Below are 15,383 nucleotides of genomic sequence, written 5' to 3' on the forward strand. Positions count from 1 at the left end.
GTGAAAACTTTGCTTCAGATGAAGAACAGGAACTCGAGTCATTCAGTAGTCAAAATGTCAAATGCTGGGACAAAAAATGATCCAGTCTGAAAAAAAAGGAGAGGAACCATCTGAGCACTGTCAGCAAGCCAGTAAGGAAATAAAGGAGCATCAATTCTCCATCAGTAACTTCACTGATACCACTGGGGCAAACTTTGGCCACAGACAATCATTTTGAATTTCTGAGATAACAGCAGATCAGTGCAGATAAAATAGCACTTGTAAGAACCAGCACCTGTAAGAAAGCCTTGCATTTGTGTAGACACAACAGTGGGCATTGGAAGTTACCAACCTTCTAATCTGCCTTTTTGAACTTTTTTGAATTCAATACTCACACTACAGTTCTGCTCCATGTCTCAGGAAATAGGTTCATTCAGTTCCAGTAATCTTAGTAGGAGTCGTCTTTTCAGATGTAACTGATAATGTCCCAAGCTTAACTGTGAGTAGGTGGAGCTGCTCTCTGCATTAGCAGCCTGGAAAACCTGCAAGATCTCCTTTCACAACTGACACCATACAGAACATAATACGCTATCAAAACGAGCTGGCCTTCACACCAGCGCTTCACTCGGCAAGTTGCAGGATGAACCCTACCAGCCTTCTGTATCTAGGACACCAGAGAAGCACTCACAGAGCTTCTGTCTCTGGAAAACCTTCCATCTGTACCTCACAGCACACCACTGGAAATCACCATCAGCAACAATTACACTTGCCTGCTAGGAAGCTACCTTCAGCATGAGAAATGGTGGTTGTTGTGTGAGGCTTACACCTTTTGGTGGTGGTGTGCTAGTTCCTGCCGGTTCTCCAAACACGGGAAACTCAACTGAGGAACCTGCAGAAGGGGACTGTGTTCCATTCTCCCTGTTAAAGAAAAATTGCACCAGCACCTATAGGAATAGCACAGCTGAAGGAACTGGAGGGTGTTGTTACTGATGAATTTGTACTGCCAGACATTGGTCTCACCTTCCCTGGGTGTTCACTTCCAGGAGCGCTGCAAAGGCAAACGTCTCCCAGGTTCTCATCCTGTCTCAGATACAGATTGAACTGTGTGTACAGCACAAAATCTGAATTTTACATGTCATTACTAAATCCCAGGTGCTGTCTGGCACTGTGGGATTTCGTTGGGTCCCACAGCACCAATAAACATTGGTTGCACAAAGAACATGATGTGTGCTGGTAAATACTTTTAGTGAAAAAAAAGTGTTTATAAGGTATTCTTACTGTGAAGGAGTGATGGGAGCAGGGCAGGGATTCCATGCTAATCACCCCTGCATTCAGTTTGTGAAGTAAACCTCAGATTAATGAGGTGCTGCCCAGAGCAGCACATCTTTCCTTAGTGACAGAAAATTTCAAGTTTTCAGAACCTTGCCCAATGCTACTAGAACAGATAACCACCAGGCCTCTGGAAGAGCTCCAGTTTTTTCCCCACTGGATTACAGCTTCCATCAAGTTCTTTAATTATTAGTTTTATGGGCACAAAAGACAGAAACAACTTGAACATCTTCTGTCTGAGAAACTGCACTTTGTTCAGAATATGCAGAAACATCTGTCCTTTAGTGGTTCTGCTGCTTTAGCTTTTTACTCCCCTTGTTACTGTGTCACCCACTGCTCCATTACCATTAACACTCACAGGCTGACATTTGTACAAATGCATTTTTATTGTTTTAACAGAACCAAAGGAAGGTTGAAAACATTAGACTATACAATACATTTTGGTTTATAAACAAAGTTTTATAGTGGCAAAACATTTCTAAGTGACATTCATGGTCTTGTTTTCAAATATTTTCTGCATTTCAGGTCTGAAGACCACTAGGGTTCAAAAAAGAAGTAATTGCATAAGGTGGACATGGATCTCAGCTTCTACAAAACAGGCCAAGAACTTATAGCAAACATTCTGGAAGGATATCAAAGGCAACCATGATTTGTAACTTTGCTGCAAACATTCTGCAATAAACAAAAGGTGATCTTTGGCATAAACAATTATGTATTAAAGGCATTAGTAATATTGCATTAATATCAGTCAAGCAACTAAACAGTGATGCTAAAAAAAATCTCACAGAGAAGCCTGAACTGGGAAGGGGGAAGGGAAGAAATGTGAGGAGCATTAAAAAGGAATACAGGAAGACTACTTAGAAAAATCCTTTAAAAATAATCCCTACCTAATTCAGTGTTATTTACTATTAAATAGAAATTACTACATTACAATTATGTTAAAGATCTGGTACAAACCAACCAAATGCAAGACATTCAGGTTAAGGCTCTGGCACCCCTTCCTTCCTCTTCCTGTTGCAGGTAATTGCAAGAACAGAATATTAAGGAAAGATCCGAAGTACCACATATTCCGTAATACCGAGACACAAGGAGTGAATTAAAGATGAACACGTTTTTCTCTTGCTAAGGTCAGGTTGAGGCAGCTGTAACAAAATCAGTTTGACTTCCCTTTTTAGATAACAGTGCAACAAAGGGGGTGGAGAGGAGGAAGTCCAAGTGTAGAATTGCAGACAGGTAAACTGTCATGTACCTCCTCCTTTGAGCCGTTAAGACAGAGCAGTTCTTCCACAAGGGCACTTCTGTTAAAGGTGGTTTGATCATGCAACACTTCAGCAAATTAGGAGGGCATCATGAGGTCAGTGTTGATCTGGCCAGAAGTCTTACAAATGTACAGAGACTCATTCTAAAACAACAATCCTGCTTTCTGTCAAGTGCCAAAAGAGACCAGGAAGCAATGAAATGAATGTGTGTGTGTGTGTGTGCGTGTGTATGTATATAAATCTATGAAGGCATGTTCAGTTATGGAAGGATAAAAGCATCCCAAGTTTATTTTAATAATGAGAGGAATGGGGGATTTTGTTGGGGGGGGTTAATTGTTACGGTTTTGTCTGCCTTTTTTTAAGATACAGTAACACTTTGTGCAATTCCCTATTATTAGACCTTGAAAAAAGATTTTGAGCCTCCAAACGTCAAAAACAGTAAAAATAGCCCAGTATATTTCACATTACCACTTGCTGGTAACCATTAGGCTGCCTAAAAAGAGTTTAATGTCACTGCAGCTCTTCTTTGAAATCGTGCAGGTTATGTGCCTTATGCATTGTTGGAAACCAGGGCAGTGAAGCAAAAGGTCCTGTTTAATTCAGTATATCTTTTAACTTTCACCTTGAGTGGCTGGAATAACACTAAATGGAGGGAAGAGTTAAAAAAAGAATAATTGCATGTGCTCATTTGGTTTTCAGAAGGAAAGAGCCAGCATGTGGTGTTTTCTGGTCCTGGACATGCAGGATTTTCCAGCTCACTATGTTAGTGAATTGAGCAAGAAGGAAAGACGTCCATGAGTTAAGGTCTCCAGCCGTAAGGCTCAAGCTGTCAACAGTGTGCCACTAACATCCGCTGCAAAGCATTTCAGTACAGTACAGGAGTTCTGGAATGCCTACTTACAGGGTTACAGGAGGGTGACAGAGCTCCAGTTTTTGTTAAAATACTGCTGCCAGGCACAAATCAGAAAATATAATTTCAGACATGGAATTGTAATCCTCAGTTTACAACTGTTCTGCTGCCCTCCCATACCTGTTAATATAACCCCCCTACATCTTCCATCATTTCTGCGTGGTTTTAAACCAGGCAGCTGAAATCCTGCTGACGTGTTCAATGTTTCTGTATCAATGGCTGTCCCTAAAAAACTGCCAAGTAACAAATAGTGTCCTATCTTAACACAAGCTTGAAGTGAGGTCCATGTTTTATATCATCACATGGAAACTACTGGAGTATACAGTGCATAAATGAAATGTGCTTCTGGGAGTACAGAATTCATCAAGAGAATCTTCAAAAGCAAACTGATAAAAAACAGGTGATACGAACTGTCTGCCATCGGAAGCCATGAGGTGTTGGATATCAAATGTGTTCCAAAGACATTTGAAATGCATTCTAATTCATACCCTTAGAATGGGGCATTAGCATAAGCTAGTCTTAAGCTCAGGTATACAGCACCTCTTGCTGTTAATACATCTCTTCTGTTTCCAAGAAAAAAAAAAGGCATTTTAAGTTACACAAAATAATACCTATGTGGCAAGTGTCTACTGATACCAGGGGGTCTTTCTGACCCAGCGAAGAGTGAATCCAGCATCTGTTCTTATCTTAATGGATGCTGCTTCAGCTTCTCTCACAGTTTCCTTCACAGACTGCATGAGATTCTGGGCGTTATGAACCAGCATCTCAGTTGCCTGTCAAGAAAAAGACAAATTTAAAATGTATTGGTAAATACCATGTCCAAGAGAGTAGCACAGAAGCCCATTGTGCACAAGGACCCCCAGTACAAGCAGCTTAAGTCAGGTTATTGCTAATTTAAACTAAGAAAAAATAAATGGAACAATTCACCTCTGGAAACCTCATTTGTGTATTTATGCGAAATCTGAATAAAAACTGAGTGTCTCAAAGTAGAACAATCTCCCAGAAGCAAAAACTGCAGGATTTCAACTGAAAACATGCATTTGGGAACTAACAGAACTGCGAGTACTCAAGATGTTGTTGGAGAACAAATATTTTCTGTACACTCCACCACAGAGCGCTCGTACTCCTCCAATGTCAAACTTGCTCTATTTGTAGAAGCAAGGTCTTCAGCTAGCTCACTTTTCACTGTTAAAACGAGGAAATTAACAAGTTGTTCATACAAAAATTTGAGCCAGAGTAACTTTTTTGGCTTGAGAAGGATTGATGTTCCTCTATTAAACTGCAGCTTTTGAGTCAGAAACCAAGGTGTTGTACTAAAATGAGCACCACTGAACAGCTGAGGTAAGCCACCAAACATCGAGTTCCCAGAACACAGCCAATACTACATGTATATATTTGTTCACATTAAGCTTATCAACATTTCCACACTAGCATCAACTTTTACACCTCTTACCTGTTCCGACTCTTCATCGCTGATGTTAGTTCTGCCCAGCATGGTAGCTTTGACAGTGGAGAGAATTTTCAGTTGTGTACTGATGGTTGGGATTCGCTCACAGACCTAAGGAAGGGGGATAAAAACCACCTCACGTTGACAACTGAACCAGCACATTATCTGTTGGGTTTTTTTCAGAACACTTTTTGATTTTGTTTTTACCATAAGATCAGGAATAAGCATAGAGGGGATCTTACGGCCTTGAGGACTTCCTGACAAATATTGCTAAGTTACTTGATTTTACTTGCTTTTGGAATTTTTGGGATGGAGCCACTATTTTTCCTTTCTTCCAGATATTCCTCAAGGACCTGCTTGGTTATGAACGGCATCACGTATGTTTACCTGAGACTGAAACACTAAGGAGTGTTATATTTCTGCTACTCTTCTTTGATATAAAGGAGTAAGTAGATGAAATACAAAGCAATGCAGGCTTAGGACAGACCAGTGTTCGTAACACCCTATTTTTCTAACTTCTTTGGACACTGGCATTTTCCACTCACCTCTAAAAAAAATCCTGACTTTACAAAATATATGTGGCCATGGGATCTAAAAACAGATGTAGAACTTGATGAAACCTTCCAAGCCAAGGAAAGATACATGGTTTACTGCCACAATTCCTGTGCTTACTCACGCCAAGAGAGGAAAAGGGGTGAGGGGAGTAGTTGAGGCATTCACAAGTTACCTCATTACCTGCAAGAGGTTTGTTCTAATGCGCTTGTCAGTGCACTGCTTTGCCACCTCTTTGGCTAACCGAGTGACTTCATCTGAGGCCTTAGCAATGTCCTTCGCACACTGAATGAGGGCGCGCTTGTTTCCACTGCCTCCTCTCACCAGGCGCGACATCTCTGCCATTAGGAGTGCCATTCGTTTAGCAGCAGCAATGATGTCATTACCCTGAAGAGAAGAAGATGAGTTAGCCTTCTCACCACCACAGGTACTGCGCAGAAGTCAAGGCTCAGTGGCAGTCTACATTTGGGTAGCAGCACTTTCTAGAGGTTAAGGATGGAAGAACCATTTGTGAACAGAGGTTTCTTCAAGGAACAGGGAAGAGCTGTACTAATCATGCATTTCTTAACATTTTTTCTTCCTAACACTCAGGAAAAACTTCGCTTCAAAACTGGAAAAGAAGTGGTAAAAGAAGTTTAAAGAAGTTAGTTTTGTCCATGGAATGAGAGTTACTGCTCTGCTGTATGGGTTTTAAGATAAAGCATGTTATTAGGACTTGGAATTCCAGATTTCCCAAAAAAGGCTTTAAATTAAAAGTGTGCTAAATAGCTTGTTAAACCAAATAGCACGAATGAAGTTAAATAGTATAGTCATAACAGTTGAGCATGAAATATTCAGTGGCCTCTGAAAATGAAGTTGTAAAAGCATCAGCTGTGCTGCTATGCTGCAAAAGGAAAAATGGAAGAGAATCTGTAACATACATATCTTCTGTCACAAGTAATGTGGAAATGAGATGCAACTGTTACTTTTCTTTGTTTTGGTTGGTTGGTTTATTTCGTTTCAAGGTATTCCTTGAAAAATCTATCTTCCTTTTTGACAAAATCTGCCCCTTAAAAATAAAGCTTCCAGGAGAGAACTACGTAATAGTTCAAAAGATAATGCAATGATATAATGATATTTCTTACATTAAAAGCCAGATTTCTTGTACATCAAAATTAGTCACAGAAATACCCTGAGAAATATTTGAAATGTGAATTATGTAGGAATAAGGCAAAACCATTTCTTACACACTGTTCCAGAGAGAAACCTAGTGCAAGAAAAAGCAGACCTATATGATCAATTGTTAGTAGTCTATTAGTATATTTAGATTCACCTTTGTAGAAAGTTGTTAGACAACAGTGAATTATTTGGTGCCATGAAGCATTCCTGTGGTGTGGATGAAGTATTAGCAGAGTGATTTTAAGGATTAGCACACTCTTTTCTCAGTATAATTCCACAATTAATGACTGATGAAGTTTGGAGCAAAGAGTACACAGCGAGAACCCAACTTAACGAGTGTATTCTCTATCCCTATAAGCACATATTTCCATGACTCACTGCTAGCAAATTCAAGAAGAAATCCCAGATATTTTACAGATACAGATAACACAAAAGGCTGAACTATTTGTTACCGTGACCTAATAGCTAAACAGTTTGCTAGTATAACCAGTTAGGATGCAAATGACATAGCAAAGTTTTTCCATGTTTTCACGTAGGAGGATCAAGAAATTAGGACCAGTGTCATTTACGAAGCTCTCTAACAAGTTATCCAAGCATCAGAATCTGTAAAGGACAAGAACATTTTTAAATCCCTTTTTTAATAGAACAGTTTGGTACATCTACCTATGTAAACATACATACACATACACCCCCCTCATCTTGGTTTGTTAAGGGACACCAACCTTATGTTTGCAGCATGCTATGAAAAGTGACCAGTCTTGCAAGCATTTGTGCTTACACAGAGGAGACAGGCTACTTGTGAATGTCTGAACCTCGTGTTACATTTCCACTGGTTTTACATAAATACAATCTCAATTCAGCAGCTAACAGCATTCAGTGCAGTTTCTTCATAAAAGAATTCTCTCAAGACCAGCATTTGCAATACAGCCAAGTGCAAGCCAGCAGACAGTCAATCCTCTTCGAGAAACACTGCCATACAAAGCCATTCCTTGTTGTTGGAAGGTATTTTAATTGATGCCATCAGTGGAGGCCAAGCACAATAGACAGGTTAAATGACTTCTTGAATGCTGTATTCTCTGATGTATCTGGAAGTCATTAAGAAACCATTACCCATGGCTTCCCAGGTAGTCCAAATGAATGGAAAAAAAGAACAGGAGCAGGAGAGGGAAGACAGCCCCTATTGCAATTTGAAAACTGCTACAACAAATAAGAACAGGCAGATGCAAGGGGAAAAGAAGTCTTTGAATATTAATAAGTGACCCAAATCAAGCTTTAATCCGGCACTGACAAACAAGATCTAGCAAACTTGTGAAGCCACTTTCAGTCCTTAAAATAAAGTGCAGACACACTTATTCATTCAGAATGGCCGGGCCCAGCAGGGATCAAGAGTGATGCAAATGTGTCAGCGTTCCAAATGGCTGGATGCACACGGATCAGTCCCCGGGGAGACTCGGGAGTACCTTACTAGACCACTTGGTTGCTTCCCGATGCAGAGACTGAGCAGCAGCCAGAATGGGCTGGTTAACGGGCTGATTGGTTGGCATTAGCAGCAGCTCAGGCTCGTAATCATCTTCAATGTCAGAGGGGAGAGTGAATTCAACATCTGCATCATCCTCCTCATCTATATCTACACCAGCCTCAGCCGCTTCATTAATCACAGTCACAGGCTTTGCAGGTGGCAGCAAGGGTGGAGAAACAGGGGACAGTTAGTACAAGAAGCAGAATTTGGTAGAAGAGCATGAACTGAGCTGTTTTAGTGACCAAAACATCCTCTTGGTCTCTCAGGATCTGACCAGGCCGCTCTAGGATCAGGTCAGAAGGAGGAAGTAATACAAGATTAGCAGAAGGAAACAAACATTTCACCTGTGGACCAAAGTTACCAAAAATATTAAGAGGTTACAATTCAAAGATGCAGCATCATTTGCCATCTGAGGATACAGCTTCTACAGACAGAGGCTGGCTTGCAGAACAACATTTCTGGCAAGACAGTGGTGAAATTGATGGATTTCCTGTTTAGATGAAAGCTGGTTTGACTGCATAGAAGCAGGCACAGCAGCTGATGACCATGGTATTTGTGCAGACAGAAAGCTTTGTATGGAAGCTGTTCACATACATCTGCTAAGAAGAGACAGCAGCGTGATCACACAAAACCCACTGACACTGCTTGCTGTAGGGTAAAAAGAACAAGGTGGGATGGGAGACACTGTGAAATGAGTGTTAAAGTATCATGGATAACATAAAAAAGAACAATACCAGGTTATGAAAAGAGGAGATGATACGGAATGTTATGAATGCTGTGAATATAACACTTAAAAAATATTGAAACAGAATTAGCAGAATAAAAGGATTATGAAGCATATGGTACTGTTTTGCCACACTATGTTTATGTTGTATCCATTACCTTGAAAGAAAAAAAAGAGGGTTAGGGTAGGCACAAGGAAGAGGTAAGTAGTATAACAATACAGGCATTTATAATAAAGCAGCATTTCAATACAAAAATATCCTACAAGTTTACCAACTGTATTTCTTTGACTAAAGGCAAGTGTGATAAAACTCGAACTGTCAAAATGAATGCATTTTCAACTGTGCTTTGCTTAAGATATGGCCTTTTGTAGAAAAAAAAAAAACAACAACAAAACCCAACCCAAACTACAACAACACCACCACACATAAGTTTCGGAAGGAAGCTGTAACTTTTACATGCTGCCAAATCAACTCAGCTTCAAAGACAAATTCTATTTAAGTCTTAATCTAAGAAAAGGTTTCCAAATATCCCTCTTTCTCTGATTTATCCAAATGAGCAAGAAAGGCAGGGAAAGCTAAAGCAATAGCCTGTGTTCAGTTTCTGCTCCATGAGAAAAATGGAGTACATAAAAGCCCAGAAAGAAGGAGAAAAAACAAAATCAGTTTTAGATCTTACAAGAATGAAGAATGTTACCAAAACTTTTTTAAAAGACTAAGTATCTGTTTACCTCTCCATAAGCATAACACCTGGTAAAGTACCTCAAAACTACCCTCCTAGATGACCAATACATTCCAGCACTATCCCTTTAGTAATGTAAATATATATTTGGTATACCCAGAAGTATGGGGAAAATAAAGCTTTTCATTTTATGGGAGAAGACTGTCAAACTGATTTGCAGGAGTTCTTTTGTGTTTTATCTGTACTTCCAGAACAAATGTTCCTTAAGCACAAAGCACTTAAGTTGATTCTGTAAGCTATTCAAGTTGATCTGCTCATTCAACAACATGATGAGAGAAAAGTGGAGATTTCAAAAGCCAAATTCTGACCGTTAATTTATACCTGCAGAAGCCTAAATCTCAGAAGCTCAGTTACTCAGTTGCTGCCAGAGATAAAATATATCTCTTTGGGGAAAAAAGGGGAGGAAGCAAAGTAGTTTTAAGACTGATGAGTTCACATTGCTTTGTCATAGCACTGAAACGGTAAGGAAATGAAGGATTTTGACCTTGGCAGTGAATGTGACTCACTACAGAAAAGGATGAGACCAGGCCATCTATATATGGTCAATTCTCCTATCATAAATGTGCCAGATTGATTAATAGCAAAGTAACTTGCAGCTCCTTCCAGAATGAAGACGACTAGCTCATGATTCCTGCTGCTGGCATCTTAAAAGTCTGTATGGATGTTAAAAAGTCACTTAAATATAGCAATCAGCTTATTAGTGGCTCTCTAGGCAATACTAGCATCAAGATCACAAACAGCTTAGCATACAAGGCATATTTGTGTTCAAAGAGGTGTGTCAATAAAGCATTCCAGCAATTCTGAGTATTAGAACAGTTGACCCTAGTTCACTGCAAACTTAAAAGGGTTTCTAATTCCAGCAGTGTTTTTACTACTTGGTCTGCTATTGGAAGTCTCGGTGACTTCCTCTTTCACTGAGACAACTGGCTTTGGACCAAACACACTGATCCTAACAAACCAAAACAAAACCCAAACCAAAACAAATACCTTGTAGCACAAGATACTTCTAACAACTTCTTACCTTGCTAGACCATTTCCGGGCTTCATCATGCAACTGCCTAGCAGCCATCATCATGGGCTGATTAATAGCTTCTCCTGCTTTCTGCTCTGGGAACTCTTCATCCTTTTCTTCAGGTGGTGGTGGTCTGGGCGGGGGAACCTCACCTTCTGGCAGTGGTGGTTTTGGAGGAGCAAGCTCATCAGTCAGCTAAGAAATGCAAAACTCTGATTCAGTGCAACAAAACAGTACACAGACTGAGCAAAGAATGGTGTCATGGCAAGACATGACTGCATGACCCTATGCCTTTTTCAGGCTTTCAAGTGACCCCTGTTAAAGGAAATACCATGTTTTAATCTCTCCTTTTGAAAACCAGATTGCTAGATTTTAGACTTAATGCCACTTGTAAGCATGGCTGGCCAGACAACACATTTTATTTGTAAGGAATAAAAATAATCTCAATTTCAGTGTGCAATTCACACATCAGTGACAGCTGTGTATTGTATTACAGACTATGCTGCACTTACACGAAGATGCTCCAGGTCAGGAGGAGGAGGGGGAAAATCTGGTTCCCGAGGCTGGAAGGCTTCTCTGACTTTGGCCACAGCTCCCAGAATTCTGTATCCAGAATCCAAGAAACTCTTCTGCAAACCTGAACAAAAATCCCATTACCAGTTTAAGAGCATTCTGTAATATTTAGAACTGCAACACTACCCCAAAAAATTGTTTCTACAGTATACTGTGCCAAGTACACTTATATCTGTGAAAAAAAAAAATGCTTAAAAACTACCCAATCGTTTGCAGTGGATTTACACGTTTCAAATGTTAGTGTCATATGCTTGGCTGAGTAAGTCACAGCCAATAGCCAAAGTAATTCCTAACAGAACTTTTAGAATGAAAGAGATTAGGTAATATGTTCTTATATAAAACAGTATTACCAATAACTAGTAACAAATACTTTTTCCTAGGCCGACGCTGAGAGAGAAAGGCCATGTTCAGCTCTAGCACAAATACTTCTAATAAGGATTAAGAAATAATAAAGAAGAATGCCGAATCCTTCTCTCTTGATTATGCCAAAGGGCTTTCACTGCATTTTAAAAGAGCAGGATTCAGCAGTTGTGAATCTGAACACAGGATTCATGTTGTGACCTTGATTTCACCGTTCTGAGATTTACGTGTACACGTTATTTGCGTGAAAGGGGAGACACAGCTGCACAGGACAAAATGAACACTACTTCCCATCATCTGCAGCTAGTGAAAAACAACCAATTAGCTGACTGAATCCTTACCAGGATCAGAAATGTTTCCTGCCACAGCTTTAGCATCCATTACCATCGGTGATATAGTTCTGCTTAACTCATCAGAAGCTGCTTTAACAGCCTCCCGGAATTTAGGATCTTCTGAATTTTCAACCTCTCTTTTTGCTACCAGGAGGATGCGGTTTGCTCGCCTAGCAATGCTGGTGGCACCAGCTACCAGCATCTGAGGTTGAATGTTGGCCATTGCAACTTTACATTTATCAAGGTCTTTCTTAATAGCCTCTTCTGACGCATCCAACAGAGATTTAGTATCAATGGCTTCATCCACCAACCCTAGAATAAAAGTTACACATATTAAGATTCTAGTTTCAACTGTGGAAAGGGATATCTGGTATTCCAGAGGCTGCTCACAACCAGAGAAGTAAGTTATTTCCAAACTGGGAAGGGGCAAAAGGGGTCATGGAAATCAAAACAAATGTATTACTGCAGTTTTACTTTGATTATGTGGTACATAAGTACCACAAACATGGTCATGCTCCCATTAATGACATCCCAAGCTCTTGCCCATCTACTGTGGAATGTTGCCAAGTCAAGAACTGGCTTATACAATGCAAGAGAGATTCCTTCCTACCACCAACTTTCTTTAAGCATATTCAGTACTTTTTACACCTCTCCCATTCATCCAAAAGGAAGTATCGCTCTGGCTGTGCTTTTACTTAAGGGTGATATATAGGAATAAGGCAGTAAAATTTAAAATACCCACAACTTGATTATGGGGATGGAAAAGGAGGTAGTACACAGTCAAGAGATAAGCACATCAGTGCAAAGGTTCTGCACTTTGGAAACACTGAGGTCTCTAAGCAGGATTCAGTAGATCAACGCTTTGTTTTATTCACTGCTTTCACCAAGCTGCTACAATATTTTGAACATGTTTTCTTATCCCCACTTAATTATCTGTCCTTATTCAACATGCCAAGACTGAAGAGAAAAACCTCAAGTTGCTACAGTGAGTAGCAATCTCAATGAACAGTCATCATAGAATGGTTTGGGTGGGAAGGGACCTTAAAGATCATCTAGTTCCAACTCCCCTGACATGGACAGGTATTCTACTTCTCCCTGCAAAAGAATTAAAGCTAAATTTACTCCCTTGGAGCTCAGAATTAACATATATGAAGCAAGATGCTTGTTTATACTGTAACATATACATATTTTTAAATGACTCAGCACATTCCTACTTCTCAGTTTGTCATCAGTCATTATTCTCATGCACGTTTCAGCAATTCAGACTACGGAAAAAATCATAATAGCTAGTTAGCCACAAGCATAATCTTCAAAGATTCCTATTTTACCTGTCATTTTTTCTACATTATCAATCCACTGGTTTTTCATAGTCTCAAAGTGTTCATAAGCAGCTTGATTTCCAGGATTTCTCAGGAGGATACGAGCAGCTGATACTACCTGCCAATGGAAAACATTTTTAATTATGGAAAAATCGGTATATAACAACATCACACACTCTTGAAAATGCATGTGTGTTTTTCAGGGCTGGATGTGTAGGTTCATATTTGGAATACTAGTTCATTAATTCTAGTGCAACATCTAGCTGCTTGAAGATGTACAATGCTTCTGGAATTTGTGGACACAAATACTTTTTTTTCCCCTGGAACTTCAATTGCATGCTAATATATCTTAAAAACATGTCTTGAAAGCACTAAAGTACAATACTTAGCACAGCACCAAATTTTAGATGGAAATTTAATTTGGAAACAAAAAATTCATTAAAGAGCATTTTTTTTCCAACTACATATTTTATTAAGCTTCAAAGTAATTTTCTGCCAAAGGTAAGTCACTAACACTTCTGTCAAAAAGTTGAGGAGTAAGACTAGTCATTTAATCAGTTTCTTCCACATAATATCATATACATAAATATTTGCTATTCCCCTTTTAAGAGCACCAGCAGCGTGGTCTCTGCTGATATTAACATCTTTCTCTGAGAACAGAAGCATGAAGAAAACTTCACAGAAGTTGCCCCCACCCCATTTAATAGCCCTTTGAGCATAACGACGCAAACCTGAGGGGTAAGTTCCCTTGCAGATTTCACTGTTGCCTGAATGCCCTCCACAGTAGTTTTGTTGGCAGTTCCAACTGCAGCTGCTTTTTCTGCTGTAGCTCCCAGCCTAGCAGCGTGGTTTTCAAAGTTTGCAGCTCTTTCATCAAACACCTAGTTGTCAGAAGAGAAAATACATAAGAAAGAAACCCCTAATCTCCCTATTAAAATATACAATTTCTTCAGTGTCAAACACCAGCAATACCTTCATAACATCATCATGGTACCATAACATTCAGCCTTAATTCTTCTGAGAGGATACAAAAGGATGCAAAAGCTTTGAACCCGTTTTATCTTTTGAATATTTTTATTACCGGACTTCCTTTGCTAAGTCAGGCAACAAAGATGCTGACACACTTTATAGCTTTGAGGTATTAAGTACACTGATTTCTGACAACTACTTTGTAACAAGTATTGTATTAGGACTATTTTAGCTCAGAGATGAATCTTCAAAACCATAATCCAAAAGTAACTGTATTTGGAAGCTAAATAGGGGGGTTTACTCTAAAACACGAAGCTTCATATTGGAAAAAAAAAAAATCCCTCCTTCCACAGTCCTTGGTTACTCAAGGCAGAATACTTTGACAAAAGGTTCATCTGTCATAAAGCTAAATTCTTCATGGCCTTGGGAATCATTTTGATCATGTTCAAATCAACTAGCTAAACAGAGCAGCCAGACACAGAGTTTTAGATACTTCATGTGCAGCCAGTAGCTTTGAAATACAAGAAATGTTATCCAACAACAGTTAAATCTGTTCACAGAGAGTTGACAAATCCTGGTATGAATTTGACTATTTTAATCAGTTTATATAATGTTGAGATACACAATGTGCTAACTAGTGTGTCAGTGAATTTTGCACAAGAATTTTTAGCATGCTGAAGGCAACATGGTACAAACATCACGGGGAGAAATCTTTGCTATTTATTGAAGTCAGAGCCAATATAATTTTCCAGGGATATATATCACAATTTGCAATCTCCAGGAGTCCAGAGAGATTTGCATGGCAATCATTCTGCTGCCAGAGTTAACAGCATGTATCACAAGCTTGAGGAAAAAAGATACCAATTCGTTTTTCAAACTATTGACTCATTTTTCACAATACTGATTCAGGTAAAATTAAACAATAACTGAAGCTTCACAAGGGAAGCAGACCACCTGGGTATACTTGCCTCATCTCTATTGGGAGCATCAGAGGGAGCAGTGGCCGCTACTGCTAACAATTTAATAGGAGTTGTGGTGTCACTAAAAATGTCAGAAACCTCCTGGGTCATTGCCTCTTGCATCCGTGTTTTCAGATCCTTAAAAAAGAAAGAAAAAAAAAAAAGGAAAATTATTAGCATATGATATAGGAATATTATGTGTTTAGGGATTCAGGTCCCGTAAACATCTTGCATATCATGAG

The 15,383-nt window shown here is 39.4% G+C and overlaps 1 protein-coding gene across 2 annotated transcripts in view; it reads right to left on the reverse strand.

The window, feature by feature from the left end:
* Positions 1-3,743: 3,743 nt before the first annotated feature.
* The window catches only part of VCL (vinculin), a 63,275-nt gene continuing 51,635 nt past the window's right edge, over positions 3,744-15,383 (reverse strand). The window contains exons 13-22 of one of the 2 annotated variants that reach the window (XM_062639459.1): positions 15,151-15,279; positions 13,945-14,094; positions 13,223-13,331; positions 11,904-12,206; positions 11,142-11,266; positions 10,639-10,824; positions 8,095-8,301; positions 5,660-5,863; positions 4,931-5,035; positions 3,744-4,250 (exon numbers count right to left, since the gene is read on the reverse strand). In XM_062639459.1, the coding sequence (XP_062495443.1) occupies positions 4,104-4,250; positions 4,931-5,035; positions 5,660-5,863; positions 8,095-8,301; positions 10,639-10,824; positions 11,142-11,266; positions 11,904-12,206; positions 13,223-13,331; positions 13,945-14,094; positions 15,151-15,279 (1,665 nt within the window). In that variant the 3' untranslated portion in view covers positions 3,744-4,103. The remainder of the gene's footprint in view (positions 4,251-4,930; positions 5,036-5,659; positions 5,864-8,094; positions 8,302-10,638; positions 10,825-11,141; positions 11,267-11,903; positions 12,207-13,222; positions 13,332-13,944; positions 14,095-15,150; positions 15,280-15,383) is intronic. The other variant, XM_062639469.1, reaches the window with a different exon arrangement.

Source organism: Pezoporus occidentalis, unplaced genomic scaffold, assembly GCF_034315485.1.
Source record: "Pezoporus occidentalis ecotype Australia unplaced genomic scaffold, CSIRO_AGI_Poc_V1 ctg116, whole genome shotgun sequence".
Taxonomy (NCBI): domain Eukaryota; kingdom Metazoa; phylum Chordata; class Aves; order Psittaciformes; family Psittacidae; genus Pezoporus; species Pezoporus occidentalis.